The sequence below is a fragment of the Monopterus albus genome, unplaced genomic scaffold, assembly GCF_001952655.1.
Source record: "Monopterus albus unplaced genomic scaffold, M_albus_1.0 scaffold101.1, whole genome shotgun sequence".
Classification (NCBI taxonomy): Eukaryota; Metazoa; Chordata; class Actinopteri; order Synbranchiformes; family Synbranchidae; genus Monopterus; species Monopterus albus.
In genome coordinates, this window is record NW_018127981.1 from 486,590 (window position 1) to 509,226 (window position 22,637).

At 40.1% G+C, this 22,637-nt stretch overlaps 1 protein-coding gene across 8 annotated transcripts in view; it reads right to left on the reverse strand.

The window, feature by feature from the left end:
- Window positions 1-19,305, reverse strand: part of syngap1b (synaptic Ras GTPase activating protein 1b) — a 132,319-nt gene extending 113,014 nt beyond the window's left edge. For all 8 annotated transcript variants that reach the window (XM_020609691.1, XM_020609696.1, XM_020609690.1 and 5 more), the window contains exon 1: window positions 18,982-19,305. In XM_020609691.1, coding sequence (XP_020465347.1) covers window positions 18,982-19,003 — 22 coding nt within the window. In that variant the 5' untranslated portion in view covers window positions 19,004-19,305. The remainder of the gene's footprint in view (window positions 1-18,981) is intronic.
- Between the last annotated feature and the right edge of the window lie 3,332 nt (window positions 19,306-22,637).

Genomic DNA, 22,637 nt, shown 5'->3' on the forward strand with positions numbered 1-22,637 from the left:
TGATAACAGTAAGGTCTAGTCCTTACTTTGTAAAGTGTCCTGAGATAACTTTTGTTGTGATTTGGCGCTATACAAATAAAATTTGATTTGATTTGATTTGATTTAGTTTGTCTACTCTATAGTTGAACACCTGAATTCATCTACTACTAATACTACAAAGGCCAGTTACTACAGCTAGCGTGTTGACCTTACACCTATGTGAACGCCATAATGATGGATAAATTCAAAGGTGATCATTCACTTACAGTTTTTTGGTTTTATAGTGTTTTCTCCTGCCACTTTGGTCTTTCTCTTCTGATTCCTGTATGCTACAGTAGTTGTGTCTGCTCCTGACTAGTAGAGAAAAGCTGGTTCAAAAGTGCATGTAGATTTCTAATGACTCTCTTCAAGTCACTACATCCTCTTCAACCTGCTTCACTTGAAACCTTGTCAGTTACCCTTGTTTTTATTTTGTTACAGGAAATGCTTTTTCTGTTTAATAAAACTTTGATCACAAAAACTGCTACTATAACCTGACAGAATTTACTTCAGGTGTGCTAATTAGCTAGGCTGCTACTCACAAATGGCGGCTGGTGTGTTCACTGTCTGTACTGTATATATTGTACTCTGTATGCTCAAAGGACATGAGTGGCAGTACCTCACACACGTTGTACCCCTTTAAATACACACAAAACTATGTATACCTAGTGAATTTGATTTGCATGTGATTCTCTGTTTTTTTTTTGATAACATGCATTTTCTAACGCACACCTGAGCCACAACTGTGTAAGAGTCACTTGCCAAGTCGTGCTCCTCGTGCCCTAACCCCTGTGTGTTTTTGTTTCTCTCTTTGGTGTCATGCTGACTGAAAGCGGATCGAGCCAGACTGCCCCTAAGAGATAAAGAACAATTATAGTCAGTTGTCCTCAATCCAGAGATAGACTGGGAACTGTGTCATTGTGTTATTACCCAAAGGGTTGTTGCTGAAACTTCTTACTCATAACACACCTTTATGCATGTTGCCTCAGCACCATTGACAAAGAGAAACAAAATTAAAAATTGCTGTCCTCCAAGGTCAGATCAGCACATTTGTTTACAGATTTACTGCCAAGTATGAGGGAGGACGCAGCATAGCTACATAAAAACTAAGGCAATATCATTTTATTTATTAATTTTAATGTTTTGCACATATTTTTTGCACTCAAAAGTGCAAAACAAAGGTTTGCAGTAGGTGGAGTAGGTGGGTCACTGACTTAAGGACATGTCAACCTAAAAAGAAATTTAATTTGTTTGAGTTCAGTAGTTTTAGTAACTTCAAGTCTAAATACTGTTTTAGTGCCTAAGCTAGTGACAAGCAGATAATTTTGTGAACAACTTTCAGGACCAGATTTTACCAAATATTCCAGCACAAGAAAATGTGTTATTTATCAAAGAGGTGCACCAGCCTAAACTCAGCCTTCAACCTGCATTCTGCAGATTTCACTGACAAGACAAATACTGCACTAGGAGCCATGCCGCACTAGTTCAAAAACAGAGCTAATAAATAAAACACCTGCTGTATCTAACCACTGTCAGCAAAAAACTGAAGTACAGAGAGAGTTGGTGGAGAGTGACCGTCTGTACAAAGAAGAATGGCAGCGTCTAAACTACAGATTTACATTCAAGTGACAGAGCCCATTGTAATTATGATGGAAACAAAGGACAACGTCAGGTGACACTGTCAGGGAAGCACAAAGTCTTATGCAGGAGGAGGCCAGTGGGTGGATAGGCCAATAGAATATCAGACTTTAACATGTGAGATTACAGGTTGTTTCCTATACACTTGTGTCAGTATCAGACAATGTAAAAAAAAGACTAATTATTACAGCTATACTACATTTCTCAAGTCAATCTTCCATCGCTCATTTGCTGCCAGCTTTTTTTCTTTTTTTTACCTTTGCATGACCATGAACTTAAACAAAGTCTTTTTATGCAAACCAAGGACTTTCCCTGAACCCAAATAGGCTGTTTTGTTCTAGTGATCAGTATGGTTTTGAAAGGCCCAAACAAATGTCGCTGTGCTTCTGATAGGAATGCCAGATCACAACACTCTTATGTCTGTTGTACTAGAGAGAACTGTTTAATTTGGAATTGTAGCTTTGCAGTTACAATCTGTTGCCCGATAATGACTGCTCAATTTTGATAATGCCGCACACATTGCAATGACCTATGCACATTTATTTTTGCCATTCCATTTCCCTAGAAGTGTGGTTAACCACTCCTGTTGCATTTGTTTTTCAAATTCTTACCGTAACAACTACATTCTGATTCTATTCTGCACTCTCAGATGTATGAACTGCATGTTGTAAGTACTCATTCTCTCTGACAGTCTGTGTAAAAGTCAGTCTGAATCTCATTGCATAATTAGCTGCTGTCTTATTGAATCAGACTTTAACATAACACAGGTTATGAGTGAAAGACTGAATGAAAACCAAATCTCTGCACTGACAGTTTATTTCATAAAAACAAAAGTTAAAGCAGTGAACGTTTGTACAGCAGTCACCCATCTACTGCTTCAGTCTTGAAATGTGTGTATCATCTTTCAAAAAGCCATATCTACAGTATCAGAGCCCCATTTGTTTGGCAGCAGTGAGCTGAAGACCATAGGGCTGACACGGTTCGTTCCGCCCAGCCCATCTCTCGGCTGAGTGAGCAGCCAGCATTTCTTCACTGGCAGGACGCTTCAGATAAGAGCTGCACACTGTGTTCAGCATGATCCTCACAGACAGATAGTGCAGATTGCATTAACTCCACTAACATTTTGATCCCATGAGCTGAAACATCAATGGACTTGATTAAATTTACCTATGGGGAGCTTTCGGAATAAAGTCTGCCTGGACCGATTACTATGTGTGGTTTGGCCTGCTGTACTGGCTGCTTGCTGTGCATTGTAAAATTATTTTTATCAATTTGTATGGTAAAACTGATAATGTAAATTTAGGTAGCTGTTTTAACATTTTACTGTGCGTGGCTACAGGGTTCTAGTGTAGCTGAAGCCAAGAAGCTACATTTTGGCAGCACCTCAGTCGCTATGAGGCCTCACATGTACAATCTTTTGCCAGATGTATATTTTTATCTGGAGGTATAAACATATACAATATTACAGGGGTCATTCTTAGTGGTGAACCTACAGAGAATTATCAACCAAATATCAAATCAAATCAAATTTTATTTGTATAGCGCCAAATCACAACAAAAGTCATCTCCGGACACTTTACAAAGTAAGGTCTAGACCTTACTGTTATCAATATTATTACATAGGGAAAACCCAACAAATCCCCCTTGAGCAAGCACTTGGCGACAGTGGGGAGGAAAAACTCCCTTTAACGGAAGAAACCTCCGACAGACCCCGGCTCTTGGTGGGCGGCCTTCTGCCTCGACCGGTTGGGGTGAGTGGATAGAGGAGAGACAAAAGAAGAAAAGCAACAAGACACAACAATCAAACACTGATCAGGTCGATGTGGCTGGTGACTGCTCATCAGAGACGTAGAGCTCCAAGGCCAGGGCAACCTGCAGAAAGGTACAGGGAGAGAGAGAGAGGACACACTACGGGAGAGAGGGGGCACAAAGTGTCCAGCCCTAACTATAAGCTTTATCAAAAAGGAACGTCTTAAGTCTAATCTTAAAGGTAGAGAGGGTGTCTGCCTCCCGAAATATGCCACTTCCCTCAGCTTCACACAACTTTATAATGAGTTTCAGCTTGTTTTGGTTTTCCAGCTCACAGTTTTACCACTTTGCTTCACTGTCACCACACTCACGTCATCATTATCTGCCACAACAACAGCTGTTTTCAGTGACAAGGCTCTAAAACACTACCTGCTCAACACCAAACAGCAGACAGACACAGTTACAGACAGCTGATGATCACAGTGGAGGACTTAGCAGCTAAAGAGTCAGAGTGGTTGGTAGAGAACAAAAACAGAATTAAAATAGAGTAAAAATTAGACTTTTGTGGCCAAAAAAACAAACAAACAACAAATAAAAAACATGATAACATTGCTTCAAACCTCATGGATGTGTAAATAACTATTTGCTTACAGTTTACAGTAAAAACTTAACCGTGACAAATTCTTTGTGCCCCAAGAGGCCAAAGAAATCTGTTATTTCAGTTTTAAGTCATAGCTGGTTGTAGACCCAAACTGGGCAGAAATATCTGTATTAGACTGATTTAACTTTGCCTGTGAACAGCCGATGAGTGCTTGTTTGACTGAAAGCAGCAGCAATGGTGTAGAATCACTCAGCAATAAGCAAACATTGTTACAAGCACCCACATTTAGCAGATAAAGTTGAAAATGATCAGAAAAAAAACCCCACCCCTAACAGCTTGGCAATACAAAAGTTGTCATTATAATGAATACTGTAAACTCTGGTCTTTAACAGCAAGTTAAAATCAGGCTAAAAATCAGTGGCTCTCCAGCAGAATGTGTGTTGCACCCTACACCGATGTCACAGTGTACCGACCACAACCTGGAGTAACAGTCACTCTTTGATTTATCACATGAAATAATATCAACTTACAGTAGATCACGAAAACCTGAGTGTACTGAGTACACAGGTTTATGTAACATCTCTCCAAAAGGAGCCAAAGTGTATCTATCAGCAGACAAATTATCCCTTAAGGTTTTGTGAAGATCTTGGAAATGTTAAAACGTTCATGGGGGAGCTATGGGGGTTAAATAGTCCATTTAATTGCATCGGGTTCCTGCTGGTAATATGACGAGCCCGTACAGGCAGCTGCAGCAGAAATTAAGTGCATTAATGGGTCCACATCACAACAACAAGCATCCATGTCTATGAAGACCCGGAGAACATCCTCTGAAACATTAACCAGGCCAGTCAGACAGTTTCCACTCCACAGTTCCTACAGAGTCATGACTACATGACAGTGTCACTTCTTATAAAAGTTCATTGGTGCACGTGCTTGTAAAGTCCAGTAAGCACAAAGCCTTCAGACCCATTGGTGAATGAGGCAAAAATGCTTTCTTGCATCCATCTGCCAGCAGGGCCAACACATTCACTCATTCTTCAGAGCTCACTTTTCAGCAAGTACATGGAGCATAAACCATTCACACATACACAGAGAGCAAAATATTAAGAACGCCTCCCTGGGCCTCAACCAGTGGTGGAGGAAGTTTGCTTACTTCAGTAAAAGCAAAAATATTGTACCGCAGTGTAAAAATACTATGTTAGAAGTATCCATTATGCAAACTGACATTTCACTTTAATATACAGATGCATTATTGTGTTCATCACTTTAATGTTGCAGCTGGTGGAGGTGGAGCTATGTTAACTACATTACGTACCTATTATTTTAAGTACTTTACATACTGCTGGGTGACTTGTGACTTTCCCACCTGGGATCATTAAAGTCTTTTGATTATACTGTAGTTTGTTTTATTCACCCGATTCTGAAAAGTAACTGAAGGTATCAAATACATGTAGTGCACTAAGTAGTACAATATTTGCCTCTGAAATGTGAAGTCAATATATGAAGTAGCAGAGAACATAAATATCCAAGTACAAATAATTCAAAATTGTACTCAAGTACAGTGCTTGAATAAATGTACTTAGTTACTTTCCACCAGTGACCTGTCTCCTCTGCTTCATCCACATCAGCTCTGTCAAGGCTGAGGTAGATTTGCTGTAACAGATCAAAGTAAAACAGGCTCGTGATCCATCTGGTGTGTCTACTGTAATCTCAACCCCAAATAAATATTTAAATGTATATACCCGGAGGTGTGGACACAAATTTACAGGCCCAAAACCAAAAAACTGAAACTTGCAAAAACTCTCTCCCTCGCACACTTTCAACAATTATACAAATGGGTAAAGAGCAGCAGCTCTGCCAGAACACAATCTTGAGCTCACAACAAATGCTGAAGGTGAAGAAATGTCTTCTGCAGCCACCTTTACATAAGTACTGTAATTCATGGCCATCTGTTTTTAATTAGAGAAACAGTGAGAGTGGTTTGTGTCATCTCCGGAAACACTGGTTTCAATGCACTTGCAAATTATTTTTGCGCTTGTTGCTTTCAGTTGTCTTTTTGTGTGTACCCTGAGGATTACAGAGCTTCTTTGCTCCTAGTTTTACATGTGTATGTGTTTGTTCGGTTGCTGCCAGTTTATAGCAAAAAAAAAAATCTTGACTTTAAAAAAAGTGCTTGGCAAAATGTTTGAAATTCATTGATATTTATAATAAGAGTGTGCATAACATAAACAATTTGGGGAATGTAATGTCACAAATTTAGAGCTGATGAACACAACTCTAATATTCATTGTCTTTTACTGTAGCTGTGGTTTTGGGTCTCTACCAACTACTGAGGGAAATATCTGACTCTTTAGCTCCTAAATGGTCTGTTAGGATCAACAGCTTAACACCAACTCAGTCTGTGCCAACAACAATGCTACAAGAGCAGTGACAGTGAACCAAAACAGTACAGTCAGGGGCCAGACAGCACAACCATGAACAGAAACTAACTGTAAAGGGCTCTGTAAAATGAAAAGGGGGGGGGGGCTGATTCTGGCAACAATTCTCTGCAGGTTCACCGCTATTAAATATGCTTTCTGTCATTTAATACTTGAATTAAAAAAAGTGATTGTATCACTTTTGAAGTCTAAATAAGTTTACTCTCTGTCTATAAGTTTGTGAGACATCTGCTATCCAGGGTATATCTGTGTGGACGTGTTATCGTGAACTCATCCCCATTACTTTTTACTCATGATGTCAGACAGTACGGCATGATGTCACTGCCAGCACTCGAGAGCTCCTCTCTAACTGCTCCACTCTGTCACAAATAGGAACAGACATAATCGCCTTCCCTACAAACAAGACATAAGCAGCGGGCTTCCAGTGCACAGCAGCCATTCCTGCCAGATGCCATTAGTTCACATCTTCACTCTGAATTCATGGCAAGTTAAGTGAACGTGTAAGACTCTTCCCTCCCTGGAGGGTCTGAAGGCACAGTTTCAATCTGTGAGCCTGCGAGAGTTTCTCAGTGGGTAGCATAAATGACAGATGCTCTCCTGTCCCTCAGCAACAGTCATCGTCTGGGCAAGGCAGCTAAACCCTAGCAGTTCCAGCAGGGCTGTACTGGTATTATCTGAGGAATACTGCAGCTGCATCTCCAAAGTGAATGTGTAACTGTATGAATGAGAAGCAGGGGTGTTTCTTTAAAAGGAGCAGGCTGGGAATGTTCAGCAAACATTCCCTGGATAAATAAATGTTTAAAATACTCAACCATAATATAAACTCCCAAGCTGAACCCCAGCAGATTCAGGAACTCCATAAATGTATTCTGTGGCTCATATTGTTTTGTGGTTTCCTTTGCCCTTTGCATTAAAAAAAAATACAGTCCAAGAATGAGCAGATGCTGGAGGATTACTGCATTTGTTCAAAGTGCATGATCTGTCTTAGGGGGACAGCTTGGCATTCATTTTACACGTCAGCTCTTACAGTATATGATCTCCACATCTCTCCTCCCCTTTGTGAGCTTATTCACTGGGTAAGGAGGGACATCACCTGAAAGATCAGACACACCTTGATTAAACCAGGTGGATAATAAAGTCCTGTTATCATATCAGATGTTTTCTTTACCAATAGATCCTGCAAGCTAAAGTGACAGTGGCTTCCAGACACTGCTGATGAGAAGAGACAAGGCAAATGAGAGCTGGACAAATGGACATTTCAGAAATATCTGTGGTTAGATGCAGGAACTAAAATATGCACACATCACCACAGTTTAGTTTGGACTGCAGTTATTTGTCTTTTGTATTACTACTGGGTATTCATAATTTAATAATCTGGTTTACAATCTAGTCTGGTGTGCAAGACTTCTCTCAGACCTTCAAAGAGTAATTAATAAACTTCACATGAGGCTGTAGTGTTGTTCACACAGGTGTCAAAAGCTGACTGACCAATATGTTAGCAAATGTACATATTTTCCATCCAGCATTTGTCACTTGCAGTATTTTTGACTCTTTTGAGAACAAGCACATTATATCCCATGAGAGAGGACAACGTGGCATACAGTAGTTCATGCATATGTTTGTTTTCCATTTCATGTGTTACATAAAGCCAGGCCCAGGACCTAGGTGTCAGCAAACCATTCAGATTGTAGCTTCTGCAAGGCAGCCTTTCTCCCACAAATAACAGCAGTGTGTGCCAGAGCTGAGAGCACTTGGAAAATGTCAATAATGTGGTTTGCATAAAACTATGTGCACAAATAGTACAAGGGACAGTTACTGAGAAGCTCATTGGATGCAACGGCAGGCCTGTTGCATAAGAAGGCGCAGGGGGCGATACATTTCTATCAGTGAGAAGACTACCTCCGTTTTAAGTACAGCAAACACCTCAGAATATTTGAACTATAGGATCAGTGGATTAATTTTCCTCTAGATGACAAAAAAATGCACGTTTGACTAGAACAGCCTCACAGATGTAAGCCTCCGCTCACCAGGCAAGTCCATGGGAATGGACAGACGTGAGGACACACGTATCTTGACCTTTGTTCCACCAAAATCTAATCAATTCATCTTTGAGTTCGAGTGGAGGTTTGTGCCCAAATTGAGGAAATTGCCTCAAGGTGTTCCTGAGATATCACATTTATGAGGATGGGCTGGAGAACCCGAAAACATAATACCTCCATTTATAGCTATCGCCCGCACGGAGGCGTAAAGAATGATCTGTTCTAATGCAGTTCCCTTGGGAGCAGTTGGTTTACTTCTGTTCTTAAATAGCACAAGTAAATACTAGATGCTCTTGAGCTGGACAAGCATTTTCTAAATTTAAACATGAGAAGTAGGAACACACAACACAGTTAAAAGTGTGGTTTAGCCCTTCTCATCACAGCATTCCTCATTCCCACCTGTTTGTCAATGCTATGAAAAAATACTTATACTTTTGTTCTGTTACATTAAATCCCAGCCACGGAAAACTCACTCCGCTAACTGGATCAAGCACATTCAAGACATCCAACATTAAAATTAATATTTCTTCCTTGCACACAAAAATTTAATACTTTCCTAAAACACACAACCACCTCTCATCCTCATCATTAATACCTTCAAATAACGGCACATCCCTTCAGTGGAGTGAGAGTACATGCCTGGACATGATCTGATACAGTAGAAATACTCAAATTGTGTGTGGGACTGTGTGAAAAGGAGGCTAAATTTACCATCAGTTGTTGAGTGAGCCTGCTAACATTTATGAGGTCCTTTGAGCGGAGGTAAAACACCATTACACATACAGTATAGTGTGCACAATGACATGAATACAAACTGGGAGACACCAATATGAGTAGACAACTATAGTGAACCTAATCATTCGTGTGAAGCGTGACACGTGACAAATTGAAATGGAGGTGCAGCCTACATTATCTATTAAAAGCATTTCAGTGTAAACCCTTTAAACTGCTTATACACTGCTCTGAAATGTGAGGTCATCTTGAAAAAGGGTGTTTTTTTCCCCCTTTGTGTCACAATGTTGTATTAACATTCGATGTACAGTATTTGTTATTTTACAATAGGAAAAAGATCTCGATACCCTCGTGGGAATGGGAAGGCATCCACCACCATATTACATATGGTTATTTCATTGGTATAACAGCCTTTAGGTCACAGAATTTGAAATTGATATAGTCGATGCTCCACCATCAACTTTTAGAGCTGCTGTGTGGCAGCATTTCAGTTTTTCCCATTTCAAGAAATAACATGAGCAAAAAGAAAACCTACAAGCACCAAATAACTTGCAAATACTGTAGGTGTTCTGTCAAGTTATGCTATCTATCATTAGGGTTAGTGAATCCATAGACTCTGCGACTAAGGTAGCATATCTCGACAAGGTAGCACAATTTGACAGAACACTGAACAAAGATGATACTAGCCCCATTTAGGACTAAGACAGCCATGGAGACGAAAAAGGAAGGACTGTGCACAACACTTTAATGGAGACAGGAAAACAAACTGGACACACATACACAAACCAGCCACTTGGTAAGCACTCTCAAGTCTTTCCTCTTGAAAAGTAGATCCCGATGTTTTAAAAACGCCTCCAGTTTGTGCAGCTTGTCCAGTAACCTACTAAAAATCTGTCCATCGGACAGCACAGCCACCAAATAGAGATGATAAACCTGCCTAGGGACTACTAAAGCACTGATGGACCACCGTCGGTATGACTTGTTTTATTTACAAGATACAGCTGCTGCAGTAATGTATTAAGTATCTCACACGGAGCACTGCTACATTCCCATGGTACGATATTGCAATGATAAAAAAAATCCGATATTATCCCGATATTGAAAAAAAACTGCCCTTTACTAAATAATTTTGTGTGTGTGTATGTATGTATGTATATGTGTGTGTGTGTATATTTGTATATGTTATGACGGTGTTTGGTATCCTAATTCATATGTAGCTGTGGTCCCCAGTCCTGATAAACAATCATATATGAAAGAATAACCAAAAATCCTCACTATTTAGCCACTTTTTACAATTATACTAGATGACAGGGGAAAGCAGCTTACTTACGTAAGCTTATGTAGAGTAAAATAGAATCTAGCCTGACTCTGAGGCAGCTGCCAACCATAAAGTCACCACTGATAATGGAGAAGTAGTCATGTTTCTAGCAAGTGCTTCTTAGCTGTGTCTTTATGTCTGCTACCCTTAAACATACAAGCCACAGCCCTGATCATAACAGAAAGTGGTTTAGGGCCCCAGCTATTAAGCAACTAAGTGCTTGGTCTAAAACAAGTCAAAAATGTCCATCAGTGTCCTGATGCTTAAGCTGACATCTTTAAATTTCTCAGTCCAAAGCCCAAAGAGATTCAGTTTTACAATCACGAGACAAATCAACATCATCATACTTTAATGGCTGGAACTACATAAGGCAAAAATCATTTAAACATTAATTGATATTAAAATATTACATTTTCTGTTGATTGATTAAAAGACTGTTTCTACTCTAAAATGGTTCACATCCTAAAGTGTCAAATTAATTTTAGACAAAAGAAAAAACAATTAGTAAATCCCACATTCAGCTAATGTCTAAAATATATATTTGTAGTTGATATTTTAATGAAAGAAGAGCTGCATGAGGCTAATCAAGTATTCTATTAAAAATCTCCTACCCACCTAATCCTTTTCTGGCACACCTGGGGCTACAGCCTATCCCAGCATGCAGCGGGCAGATGGCAGGACACTGGGCAGGTCGCCAGTCCAGCACAGGTTGAACACCGATAGGAAGACATTCACTCACGTCCATATTCATACCTACAGGCAATTTAGAGTCTCTGCTCTACACACCTTTATGATGTGGGAGGAAAGCAGAGGAAAAACCCACACAAACTGTGCACAGGAAGAGCCAAGGATCAAACCTGGGTCTTCTTGCTGTGAGGCAAACATGTAAACCACTAAACTACCTCCTGTGGTGATTACTTTCAAGGCCACATCAAATGTCTTACAATACAGCTTTGGACATTAGTAGAGCTTTAACTTGACCAGTTATTGACCAATTTATGGACGTGCTGCTTAGTCTGTCCAAGTAATTCTGTGCTCTGTCTCCCCCGTACATATGGTAAACAGTTTAAAATGCCCAACTTAATTTCCTAGAGTTCAGTGAGACATCTTTAAATATTTAGTTTTTGGCTTTGTTTTTCAAGCAGCAGCCTCCAAGGCTGAGAAGTCAGTGTAGAAGTGTTAAAACCTGCAGTTCCTCAAATGGCCACTTGAGGCTGGTTCCGTTAGGGAGTCAGTCCCCATAGACTCCCGTGTTATAACTTTACAGCAGAAATAAACATATTTACAGCCTGGTACAAAAAACTGTTTTGGTCTCTATAGTTAATTTGTCCTTCCATGAGAACTGTATGTAACTCGTCCATTTAAATTATATAGAGGCTTAAATTTATAGATTTAAGTTATTAATTGGCGGGAGGGTCCAACCACAGGTGACTAGCCACTAGCTGACTAGCGAGCTCCATTGATGTTCCACTTCTTTGTCCATTTTTGGATTAGCCATAGCAGGAGGAATGAAGCGCCACCAAGATGGCAACAGCAAGAGTTTCAGAACTGCTGTTCAGAAAACCAATGAGTGACATGACATGAGTGTTCATCTATCTTTTGATATACAGTCAGTGTGTCACACCAACAGCCCAAAAGCCAGATATTAAATTCTAATTGTACAAACCAAAACTCAGTTACCAAATTAATTATCAAAGTAGCTCGAGAATAATTTTCTGTCAACTATAAATACTCTGTTCACTCTCAAAGATAAATTTCAGCTTGTGAGCAACAGAGACCTATCTGGAAAAAATAAAATTCCCCCTGGAACTACACACGACATGGCCAACACTGACATTTCCTGAAAGTGGCAATCCTTTTGTTTTCAGATTCTAACTTACTTGCTCTAACTTACTACTCACTTGTCATGCAAATGCTTTTGACATCTGTAATTATCATTGAATATTTTACCAGTTGTACCAGAATTTTTTACATATTTCCATGATATTGTGCCCAAACTTGTCTGTCTCTCTGTGCCTTGAAGAAGCTGGAATTTTAGATTAGAGTTCTTCATATGTGTATTATGAAAAACTGAAAAGATTAGTAGGTTGAAATGGGCCAACATGCTGGTAGTGACAATGTTAAAGAGAGCTGATAATGTTTCACAGGATTATGATGCATGAAGGTGCAATTTTTTACTTTTCCAACTTAAACATTTTGAATCATAGAAATCCCTGCTGGTAACTGAAGGTCCTATGTTTCACACTTATTCCAGAGTTGACTGGAGACTGGGGTTGTTCTGAGCTGGTAAAATTAATTTCCATGACCTGATATGAATGCCTCTCTCTATGAAGTGAAAGAGACTGCAGCATCAGAGGCACAACATGCATTATAAAAATGCAAATATAAAACTCAAACAAGCAAACACACAGAGGTAGATATAGAGAGGTATCCAAAATGAACAGCTCTATGGGTGTCTGATTAGACACCCCAGCCATGCAGTGTGGTCTCATTCAGTCTCATTCAGCGATTGATAACCTGACACTGAGGTTTAATCCAGCGTCAGTGCACAGATTTTTTTCTCCAAATTTTAGAGGCCATTATTTTGCAGTCTGTAGTAGTGCCCCTTATTTTACAAGTCCTCAAGCTACTTCAGGGAGAATTTTAAAAGGTACTTGAAAAGTATGACTTTAAGTTTGCATGTCAAAGGAAATTAAAAAAATCCCCCAGTGTACTTAACATGTTTTAATTATGCATGATTTTATTTAATGCAGGCTTTTTCAAATATTTCACAATGTGTGGAAAAATATGGGTTTCATATATTTCATGGAAAAGTAACCTTCATGGCAAAAAGTGTGATGACATCTGTTTGAAAACTTTCATTTGAGCAACATCACATTTTTAAATGGCAAAAGTCAGACTGCAACAAAACTTGCAAACCTTAACAAAAAACGCAATAGTTCAGTATATTACAATACATAATAGGACTAAGCATCTCCACATACTGTACAATGTAAAAAAAAAAAAAGCTCATCCGTTGGTCACCTCATGACCCTTAACACCGACATGTACAGTAGCATCTCCCACTGCTTCATGTATTTGGCTAAAACCTTCTGAATCATAAATATCCACGGGATTTGATGACATCATGCTTGAGAACGTTACGAGCCAACCATTTCCAGAGGGAGATCATTATCCCGGATTGGCAGCCCCTCTGATTGGCTCAAGAGAGAGGAGGCAGCTCACCCTGACCTTTCAGCTGTGAGTGAGTCCTGACAAGATCAATCAAAAGCCAAGACATTGTCTCTCCCTGCACAAAGCCATTGAGTCATTCCAGTCAGGCTTCACAGCAGAATTGAATTACACACCCACAAAAAGTATAGCTGAATCTAAAAAGCCACTCCTCCTAGCAACTCCAGCAGCCCCTGTGTGGAGTTCCACAGATCACTGGAGCACTAAAGGCTTTTAGAAGATAAGGGCATGGGTATTCTTTACTAAAGCTAGTTCAGTGTTGGGCAACAGAGAAAAGAAGATCAGCTGAAGACTGAATCTATTGATACCGCACAAAATGACAAAGAGAGCGACACAACTTGTCTACGGATCAACTTTTTCTTCACCAAAAATAAACTGAGTGGCACCTGCCATGGACATTCCAGATCTTTCCATTAGAAGATTGTAAAAGCACCAACCTCACTTTAGATGACTTACTATAGAATATAAAAATCCCTAAAGGAAGCTACACTCATCAAATGTCACCTGTTCAGATCTCACTTGGGGGAACCAGCACTTCCGCTTGTTAGATATCAGTGGGTCTACATGATCACAGTCCCTGCTGTAACACAACCATACCTCTGCTGCTGAGTTCAGCTACTGAATGACCTCTGTTGTAACAAAGTACAGGCCTGATCATTTGTGTTTAAACAAACATATTACTGCAAGCGACTGCTGAGCACCTCCCAATGTGCTTATTCACTGAATCCTTGCGCACATACCATCAAATCAATCAATAAAAATGTATTTATATAGCACTTTAAAAGCAACGTCTGGTCGACCAAAGTACTGTACAAAGGCAATGTAAAAACCAGAAATAAATAATATCAATAGAGAAATAAAAACATAAGAACATAAAAACACAAACTACACAAAATTAACAGTTATAAGAAGGAAGCATCAGACAATACTATGTATTAAAAGCCAAAGTGAATAAATATGTTTTAACCAATGATTTAAAAGTTGTCAAGTCTGTAGATGATCTAACATTAAGAGGTAAACCATTCCACAATTTAGGAGCTGCAACAATAAAAGCACGGTCACCCCAGCGTTTGTATCTGGCCCTGGGCACCTCTAACAGAAACTGGTTTGAGGATCTGAGTAATCTAGTCGGTTCGTACCACCTCACCAACTCAGCGAGGTAGGGCGGTGGCAAACCATTAAGGGCCTTAAAAACAAAAATCAATAGCTTAAAATGAATTCTAAAATGGACTGGAAGCCAGTGAAGAGAGGCCAGTACCAGAGTTATATGGTCAAATACGTATGTAAAATATGAGTCCAAGTTCAAATAAAGACCCGGTGAACCCTGATTGACTTTGTATTTGCAGGCCATTGCTGCATGTGTTTAACCAGAAAGCTTTGGGGACATGTTAAAAAGCTCATGACATTTAGAAGTGCTGACTTCACACGTACAGAGGGGATTTAGCCAGCAAATTTACAATATCCCTGAACTCAAACAGGGACTTCTTTAATTCACAGAACATCAGATCACTAAAGATCTGTCAACACCAACCAAGAAGCTGGCCAGCTGGAGAGTTCTGCCCTATGTGTACGATTCAAAGAAATGCACTTCTCCTGAATGCTCATCACTGGTCGAGTCCGCCACTAACGACACAACATCATCGCAAATGCATCTCCAAGACACTCAGCACCCCACAGGAGAATGAATGGGCTCTCAAGTTTGACAGATCATCTAGTGCAGAGGGTTAGATGAATCTCACGCATGCAGTACAGTAATAGCCTAACAGATGATGGTTCTTGGCACAGCCTGAGTAGTAGAGGGGTGTAAGACGGTCCCTTATGTCACATGGAAGAAAGAGAGGGACAGAGAAGGAGGGGGGAGGAGTGCGAGTGCTGCAGTGTATTGGAGGTGTGCTGTCTCTTTAACTATTCTTGACAGGAGCGGCTGTATCAAACTACTGTAAAATCAACAAGGCCAGGGATAGCTCAGTGGCTGGCTCCTGGATTCCACGGTGTCCATCTGCACTCCTAGATGCAGCCATTGTAGAGAAGGGAAAAGCGGCAGAGAAAGAGGAGAGACAGTGAGGGGGTAGAAGAGTGTGTGTGTGTGTGGGTTGTTCAGCATTGGAGGGGGGTCAAATGCAGCAAAGGAGAGAGAGAATAAAAATGAAGGAGATAGACTGAAAGGAGGTGTGAGTTTAAGAGAGCAAATGAGGGAGGAAAAAGATTTCGCCAAGACAGGAAGGCCCATTTCTGCTGCTGCTGCCTGCCTCCCACTAACTGCCTGTTCATGTGAGCCAGTACTTGGCATGACTGCAAATGGCTTGCCTGGTACATTAGTTTAATTCACTCATCAATGTGGGCTCATATATATATAAATATATCTGCATTGGTGAACATTGGTGATGGTTTTTGGCCCCCTTTCTCCTGTTACATGGATCAATATCTCATCTCCAATCACTGTCACACTAGTATCAGATGGCTTACCGTGTATTTTATCTCAGGATGTTGAGTCACTGTGCTGCAATAAATATCACACAGTGTTACATAATTGCTTTGAGTAACCATGGAGCTTCTAATGTATAGGTAGGCAGGGGAGATGGATGGAGTATGTGAGTGTATGGAGCTGGCTGGCCAACATGCATAAGTGTTGCAACTAATGGTTATTTTTGGATTATTTTCACAGTTAATTGCTTGGGCTATAAAATGTCAGAAAACCGTGAGAAATGCATGTTACAACTTCCCATATCCCACGATGTCATCTGCAGATCTGTTCATATTCCTGGAAGAAAGTACCCCCGCCTCTGATGTTAAAGTACTCAGAGGTTTGTCTTGAGAAGACTGAAGTAAAAGGGTACAACATATAATGAGAACACTGAGAATCCACAGTCTGCCACAGCTATACTAGAAATACTAGCTATCTACTCATGTATGTTGCTACTTGTACTGTCATGTAATTGTTGCTTTAAAGTCATTTTTAATGTTTTATCCATCTATGAGCATTGTGTTAATCACTTTGAATTGCCGTTGCATATGAAAATGTGCTATACACTGTAAATAAACTTGCCTCAATTTGCCTGACACAGTCCAAACACCAAAATATGTTCAATTAACAAAAAGAAAAGCTGCTTAAGCCAGAAGATTTCCGTAATTCATTGCAAATAAACATTTGATGACATTCCTGTAGCGCTATTAATAGTTTTGACATTTCCCCCACCAACACGATTTTCAAATTTTTAAGATATACATACTAGGGCTGATAGGAACGAGTATTTTTATTATGGATAATCCTTTGATTTGTACATATTTTCTTCAAAATGACTCAAAAGGATTAACTGATTATCAAAATAGTTTCTCATTTTCACTGATTGAATAAATTAAACTGTTGCAACTCTAATTCATACATTTAAGGGGACAATACACTGTGCAGTACATAATGCTAGAAAATAAGCAGGATTACAGGTGTACCTCCACAATTTAAAGTACTATGAGTGCAGTTAAGCTAAGATTGTAAACCCTCACTGCAGACCAGTGTATTTCCACACTGATAGACCTTACAGTCCAGCCTATGGCTCAACCCTGAGCAGCTGTACCAAACTGGTTAAGACTAAATGCCACTTGGCTCTGAAGACACCGTTTAAAATCAAACTCCTCTGTGTGATCACAGACAAAGAGTTCTCAGTGCCATCACTGGCAGGTTTTGAAGGTGCAGCACTGTGCTCACAATTTCCTGGCAGTGACTCCCAGAATGAGCCTGCATATGCACACAGTGGCCAAGCATCTCACCAACATTATGCAACCAACTTCTACGGCTACACTTGCAAGGAGTCATTTTGGCCATTATCTGCTTTGCTCTGAGGGAAGAGAAGGCAGAGTGAAAAGGAGGAGTGTTAAATTTGGCCTCTCTTTTCATGTGCAGCTCAGATGATGGCTCTAGGGTCACGGTGATATCTAAGAGCTGAGGGCTTTTTGAGGTTGAGTCTCCATTTTGGAGACACACATATTGTTCTACAAGGGGTTGCAAGTCTATGAGTGTGTGCGCTTGTATCACCACACACGCACACACACCATCACTCGCTCTCACCCTAGCAGTCACATGCAGTACACCTCCACTCTCTCCTGAGCCCACACACTCTCCTCGTCTCACACACCCACATCCACTTCCACCCGATCCACTACATTTTTTGGCATCTGCCCTGCTTGATAACAGGTACTCACACAAACCACGGCAATCCCAATCCTTCACGGCTCCTCCGAACTTTGTGCTGGACATTTCATCTTACTCCAGTCTGACTCTGTTAAGAACCAAGCTTTTCCCCCAGCCCAGGATTAGCCCTTCTAATCTTACACACACACACACACACACACACAAAAAAACCACAGTGCAAATTGAACGATTCTACTGGATGGATGTGAGGCAGCTCACTGCAGCACGCCTGCTCACACATAGCATTAGTCACAGTTGTAGTGCAATGATACCAAGGGGAATCTGCCTTTACCATACACTGAAGCGCCTTTCACCCACTCACACTTGAGTATGGGGGAATAAAATACCAGCAAGATTGAAGTAGCCTCTCATTCTGGTTATCTACACGTTTTCTGGGTCCAAAATCTTTGATCACAAAAGGAAGAATACAGTCTATTGTCAAGATTCAACATAATTCATACCATACTACACTACAGAAAACTCAGTAAAGAAGCATTTCATGAACAGATATAAAACTGTAATCGAGTAATAAAAGCACTCAACTCCTACTACACTGAGATTGCATGAATATTATATCAAACATCTACATAACAATTATGACAAGTGCGATCTAAGCCCCATAACATAGCCTACGAACAGCAGACAAGTATCCTCCTGCTATAAACTCCTTACTAGTACCACATGAAAAGCGTTTTTCCCCCATCAGTGCTGTGAGGCTGCTGTCAAATGCACTTGAGAGAGTAGACACCAGTACACACGCGTACCTTATTACAGTACTATAATTGCTGCATGCACGAGTCTATAAGGACACACGCAGCGCTGGATCCGAGTGTGCATCAATCTAAAATGCACTCCAGGCTATTTCTATGCACCTGTCGGCTATGGTGCGTTTAGATATGCCTACTGTAGTGGCAGAGAGACAGAGGGAGAAGAGAGGGATAGAGAGAGAGAGGGTGGTGAACAACGGGGGAGGAGGACAGGAGAGAAAGATGCAGTGGGTGACAAAAATAAAAAGATTTGCTCTATCTTACCTTGAAAGGGAACATAGGACATGTTCCAACGGCATTGAACGTAGGCTTCGCGTCTCGGCAGTCTCTCGGAGCTCGGAAGTAATGGGGAACCAAATTAGAAATAAATCTGATAAATGAAAAAAAAAACGAAAAAGAAAAAGAAAAACAAGCGATTCGCTGCTATTCACAGTTGGAGCCGAAGGAGAGGCCAATATTCCGCCGTTATAAAAACTGGTACCATAATCCACGACCGCTTATAAAGCGCCCGGTTCCCAGTGCATAAAAAATACAGGATGCAGAAATGTGTATGTGTGTGCGCACGCGTTTATTTGCACACTGCTGTTGAGCTGTGAGGGTGAAACACGAGTAAGAGAGAGAGAAAGAAAGAGAGAAGGGGGTGGAGGACTGAGCACGCGCGCGCACGTGTGCGTGATTCTGTGTGTGGGGGGGCGCACGTTTCCCATATACAACCTATCTTTAGCCTATGCATTTCACATTTTGTACTTGCCTCTTGGAAAAATTATAATAATGTTGCAGCGAGTGTAAACTCAGTGTCCTGCTTCAGGCTACAGTATAGTGTCTACAGCAGGTCTGTGCGTGTGTGACTGGGGTCCTGGGCCAAAATCGTGTTGCTGGACCCATAGTGACCCCCATAGTACCTGGCATTATTTTCCCAGACACCCAGAAACCAACTAGCTAAAATGATCAGTTGATTGATCGATTAGTCAAATGAAAACAATACTTACTGTAAATTTTCAATATTTAAAAAATCTGTAAAAGTATTTTTAAGCAAAAATGCCACAAAAAAGTGCATCTTTCCACTTTCTGAAATTTGAATATTTTGATTATGTTCACTGGGGCTTCAAGGAACAATGATGAGGATGTTTCACTGTTTTCTGACATCTTATACACTGAACAATTGATTATTAATGAAAAGAATTGCAATTGCTGGCTGCAGCCTTTATGGAATGCCACGTATCCAAAGGTTTTCTTGACAGAAAAAACTTTGCAGCAAATGACCTCAATATAAAACAGTCAAGGTCTTTAAGTGATTTTGACACTGGACCCTCTTAAGAGCAGGATGGAGGAAGGAGAATGTGTCGCTGCTAAATCTGCTAGGTTGATTCATTTATGGACATAAAGATATGGAGTAAACCTGGGGCTTTTGGAGCTGCTAATCCACCTCGAATGTCCAAAAGGTGTCTTAACTTTTTATTTTCTTAGCCTGAGAAATTAGACACTAATTATTTTAATGCAAAATCCTCAATACAAATTAAAGTAGGTCTACAGACATATTTTACATTAAATGTCAGGGAATGAACCCATTGGGAATCGTAGCTTAGACTTTTTAGTCTATTGCAACAGAGTAGTTTGGGTTAAATTAGTTTTCATAGATCTGAAGCCTTATGGTTTATGTTGTGACTCTTTCAGTGCTTAGACCTGTTGAAACCAAGCAAACTACTGGCTTTCTGACACATCTGCTACCAGTCAACTGATAATAAATCCTGGCAATAAAGTTGAATGCTACTTGATAACAACTGCCCTTCATTTCCTCAACACCTAAAGAAAAAAATTAATGCAAACGCAGGAACTGCACCGAGAAGAGAAGCTGGGGAGCCAAAATGGCACCCTGAGCAGGCGTATGCTGCGTTTGGGTGAGGTGGGGAAAATGAAAACTACAACTTGTATTTTTAATATGAACGACCCAACATAGCAATTAACACATCTAGAAAACAAGTGTTATGCTGGAGTTTACAAGAAGTTTAGGTTGTCGAGTTGTAAAGTAAAAATTAAAAAAAGAAAAGACAGTTTCTTGAACAAGTAGTTCAGTTGGGCTCTTTTTTGTGTCACCGTAATAAAAATGAATTGGCTGCAGCTGTACATACCCAAGTCAACAGGGGGTTTTGCACAGTTCACCAAGTTATTCCAGGCTAATTGGAAACCACATAGGGATGTTATTGACGTTCATTATTATATCACATTTTTGTCAGTAGCCTATTTCCGGCTTGATGTTGCAGTGTTTCAATAGGCTAATAAGCAGCAGAAACATGATTGATTCATTAAAGATCATGCAAGTTTTTGGTAAACACTTTATATTTCTATCTAAGCCAGATGAAAGACAAAATGTCGACACTATTTAATAACGTTACTCTCTTGGGCCTTTTGGGAAACAGCTTTTTAACATGATATAAGATCTGCAAATACCGTGATCACTGCAATTTTGGGTTCATTTTGGCTAATGTGCTGGTTAATTTACAGGCACTTACATATCTGACACGCATGTCCTCTTCCAAAGACATTTGAAATTGTGTGGTCTCATCACTTCTCTACTTCACTGCTTCAGAGGGTGAAGGCAGCACAGTGCAGCCCCTGCCTTGGGTTTTGATGTTGAGGTGTGGACGCCACCTTGTGGTCAAAACCTGCAAGTGTAACAAGGCCATGAGAAAAATTCAGTCCGGGAGAAAAAAAACATAAGTAAAAATAAAGCTATCCAGGCAAAGAACGCAAACGTGCGACAGAACAAACCAGAGTCATCTGGTTACAGCAACCTACTCCACTCCTCACATTTTATGAATATCAAAACAGGTTCTCATGGGGAACTTAACTTCTGCATCACTAGGACTAGAAGGGCTCTCAACCCTCTAAACACATTCAGTTAAATTCTTTTCACAACACACCGGTGTGTTATTGGCCTTTTTCACAGCAGCCACTTGTCATAGTGGAAAAAGCATAGGTGTTACTAATAACTGTTACTGACCTATAAAAGTGTCCCAGTAAGTCCAGCAGTGAGCTGGTGTGTGCGGTACCAGGCTCCTCAATCTGAGGCAGGTACTGTAAATAACATGAAAATACCTTTTCTATTAACACCTTCAAACAACAACCACATGATTAAATACCTGACTTTCACAATATAGCAAGTAATCAAGAACTGTTGGCACACTAGTCCTAAAGTTACTTAGTTAAAGGTTTTTAAAACCAAACAGCTAAAAAATAGACTAATACTTTTCACAATATTTAAATTGTTATTACTTCTGCTTCCCAGAAATAAAATGCCACAGGACCTTACTCTTTGGAGTCTTTATTTGGCATCTCCATTTATTTTAAAAACTCGTTCTAACTGGCATAAACACAAAGTAAACAGCTGTCTTTTATGTTGGCAGCAGTAGCACTTGTTCTACCAAAAAATAAATAAATAAAATCATTAAAAAAAAGTTAAGCCCTCCTACAGGACATATTTGGTTGTGATGAAACATCCCCATCAGGTTAATTCTCTGGAAATCTCATCTAGACTGAAAGATCTGCCTACAGTAACTCACCCTGTATAAATCAGCCTAGGGTTAGCAGTGGCTTCTCGTGCATCATTGTTTTTTTGTTTGTTTCCATTTCAACCAGTTCATCTTTATACTGTAAAATACAACAGAGGTAGTTTAAAGCTCCCAGTTGGCTACTGCTCAACTGTGTCTTATTGCTCACACCCAGAAGAACGTTTTTATTCCTGACTTGGATCAGGAATAATACATAAAGATATGATAAATACCTCTAGGGGCAAATTCTGAGCCTTTATCAGTGACATTTTGGGGACAATGACCACACCATACTGTCTGACTGTAAAGAAAATGGGGCAGGGCCCTCAGGCACTATTTACACTGATCAAAATTTGACTGCTATTCTGAATA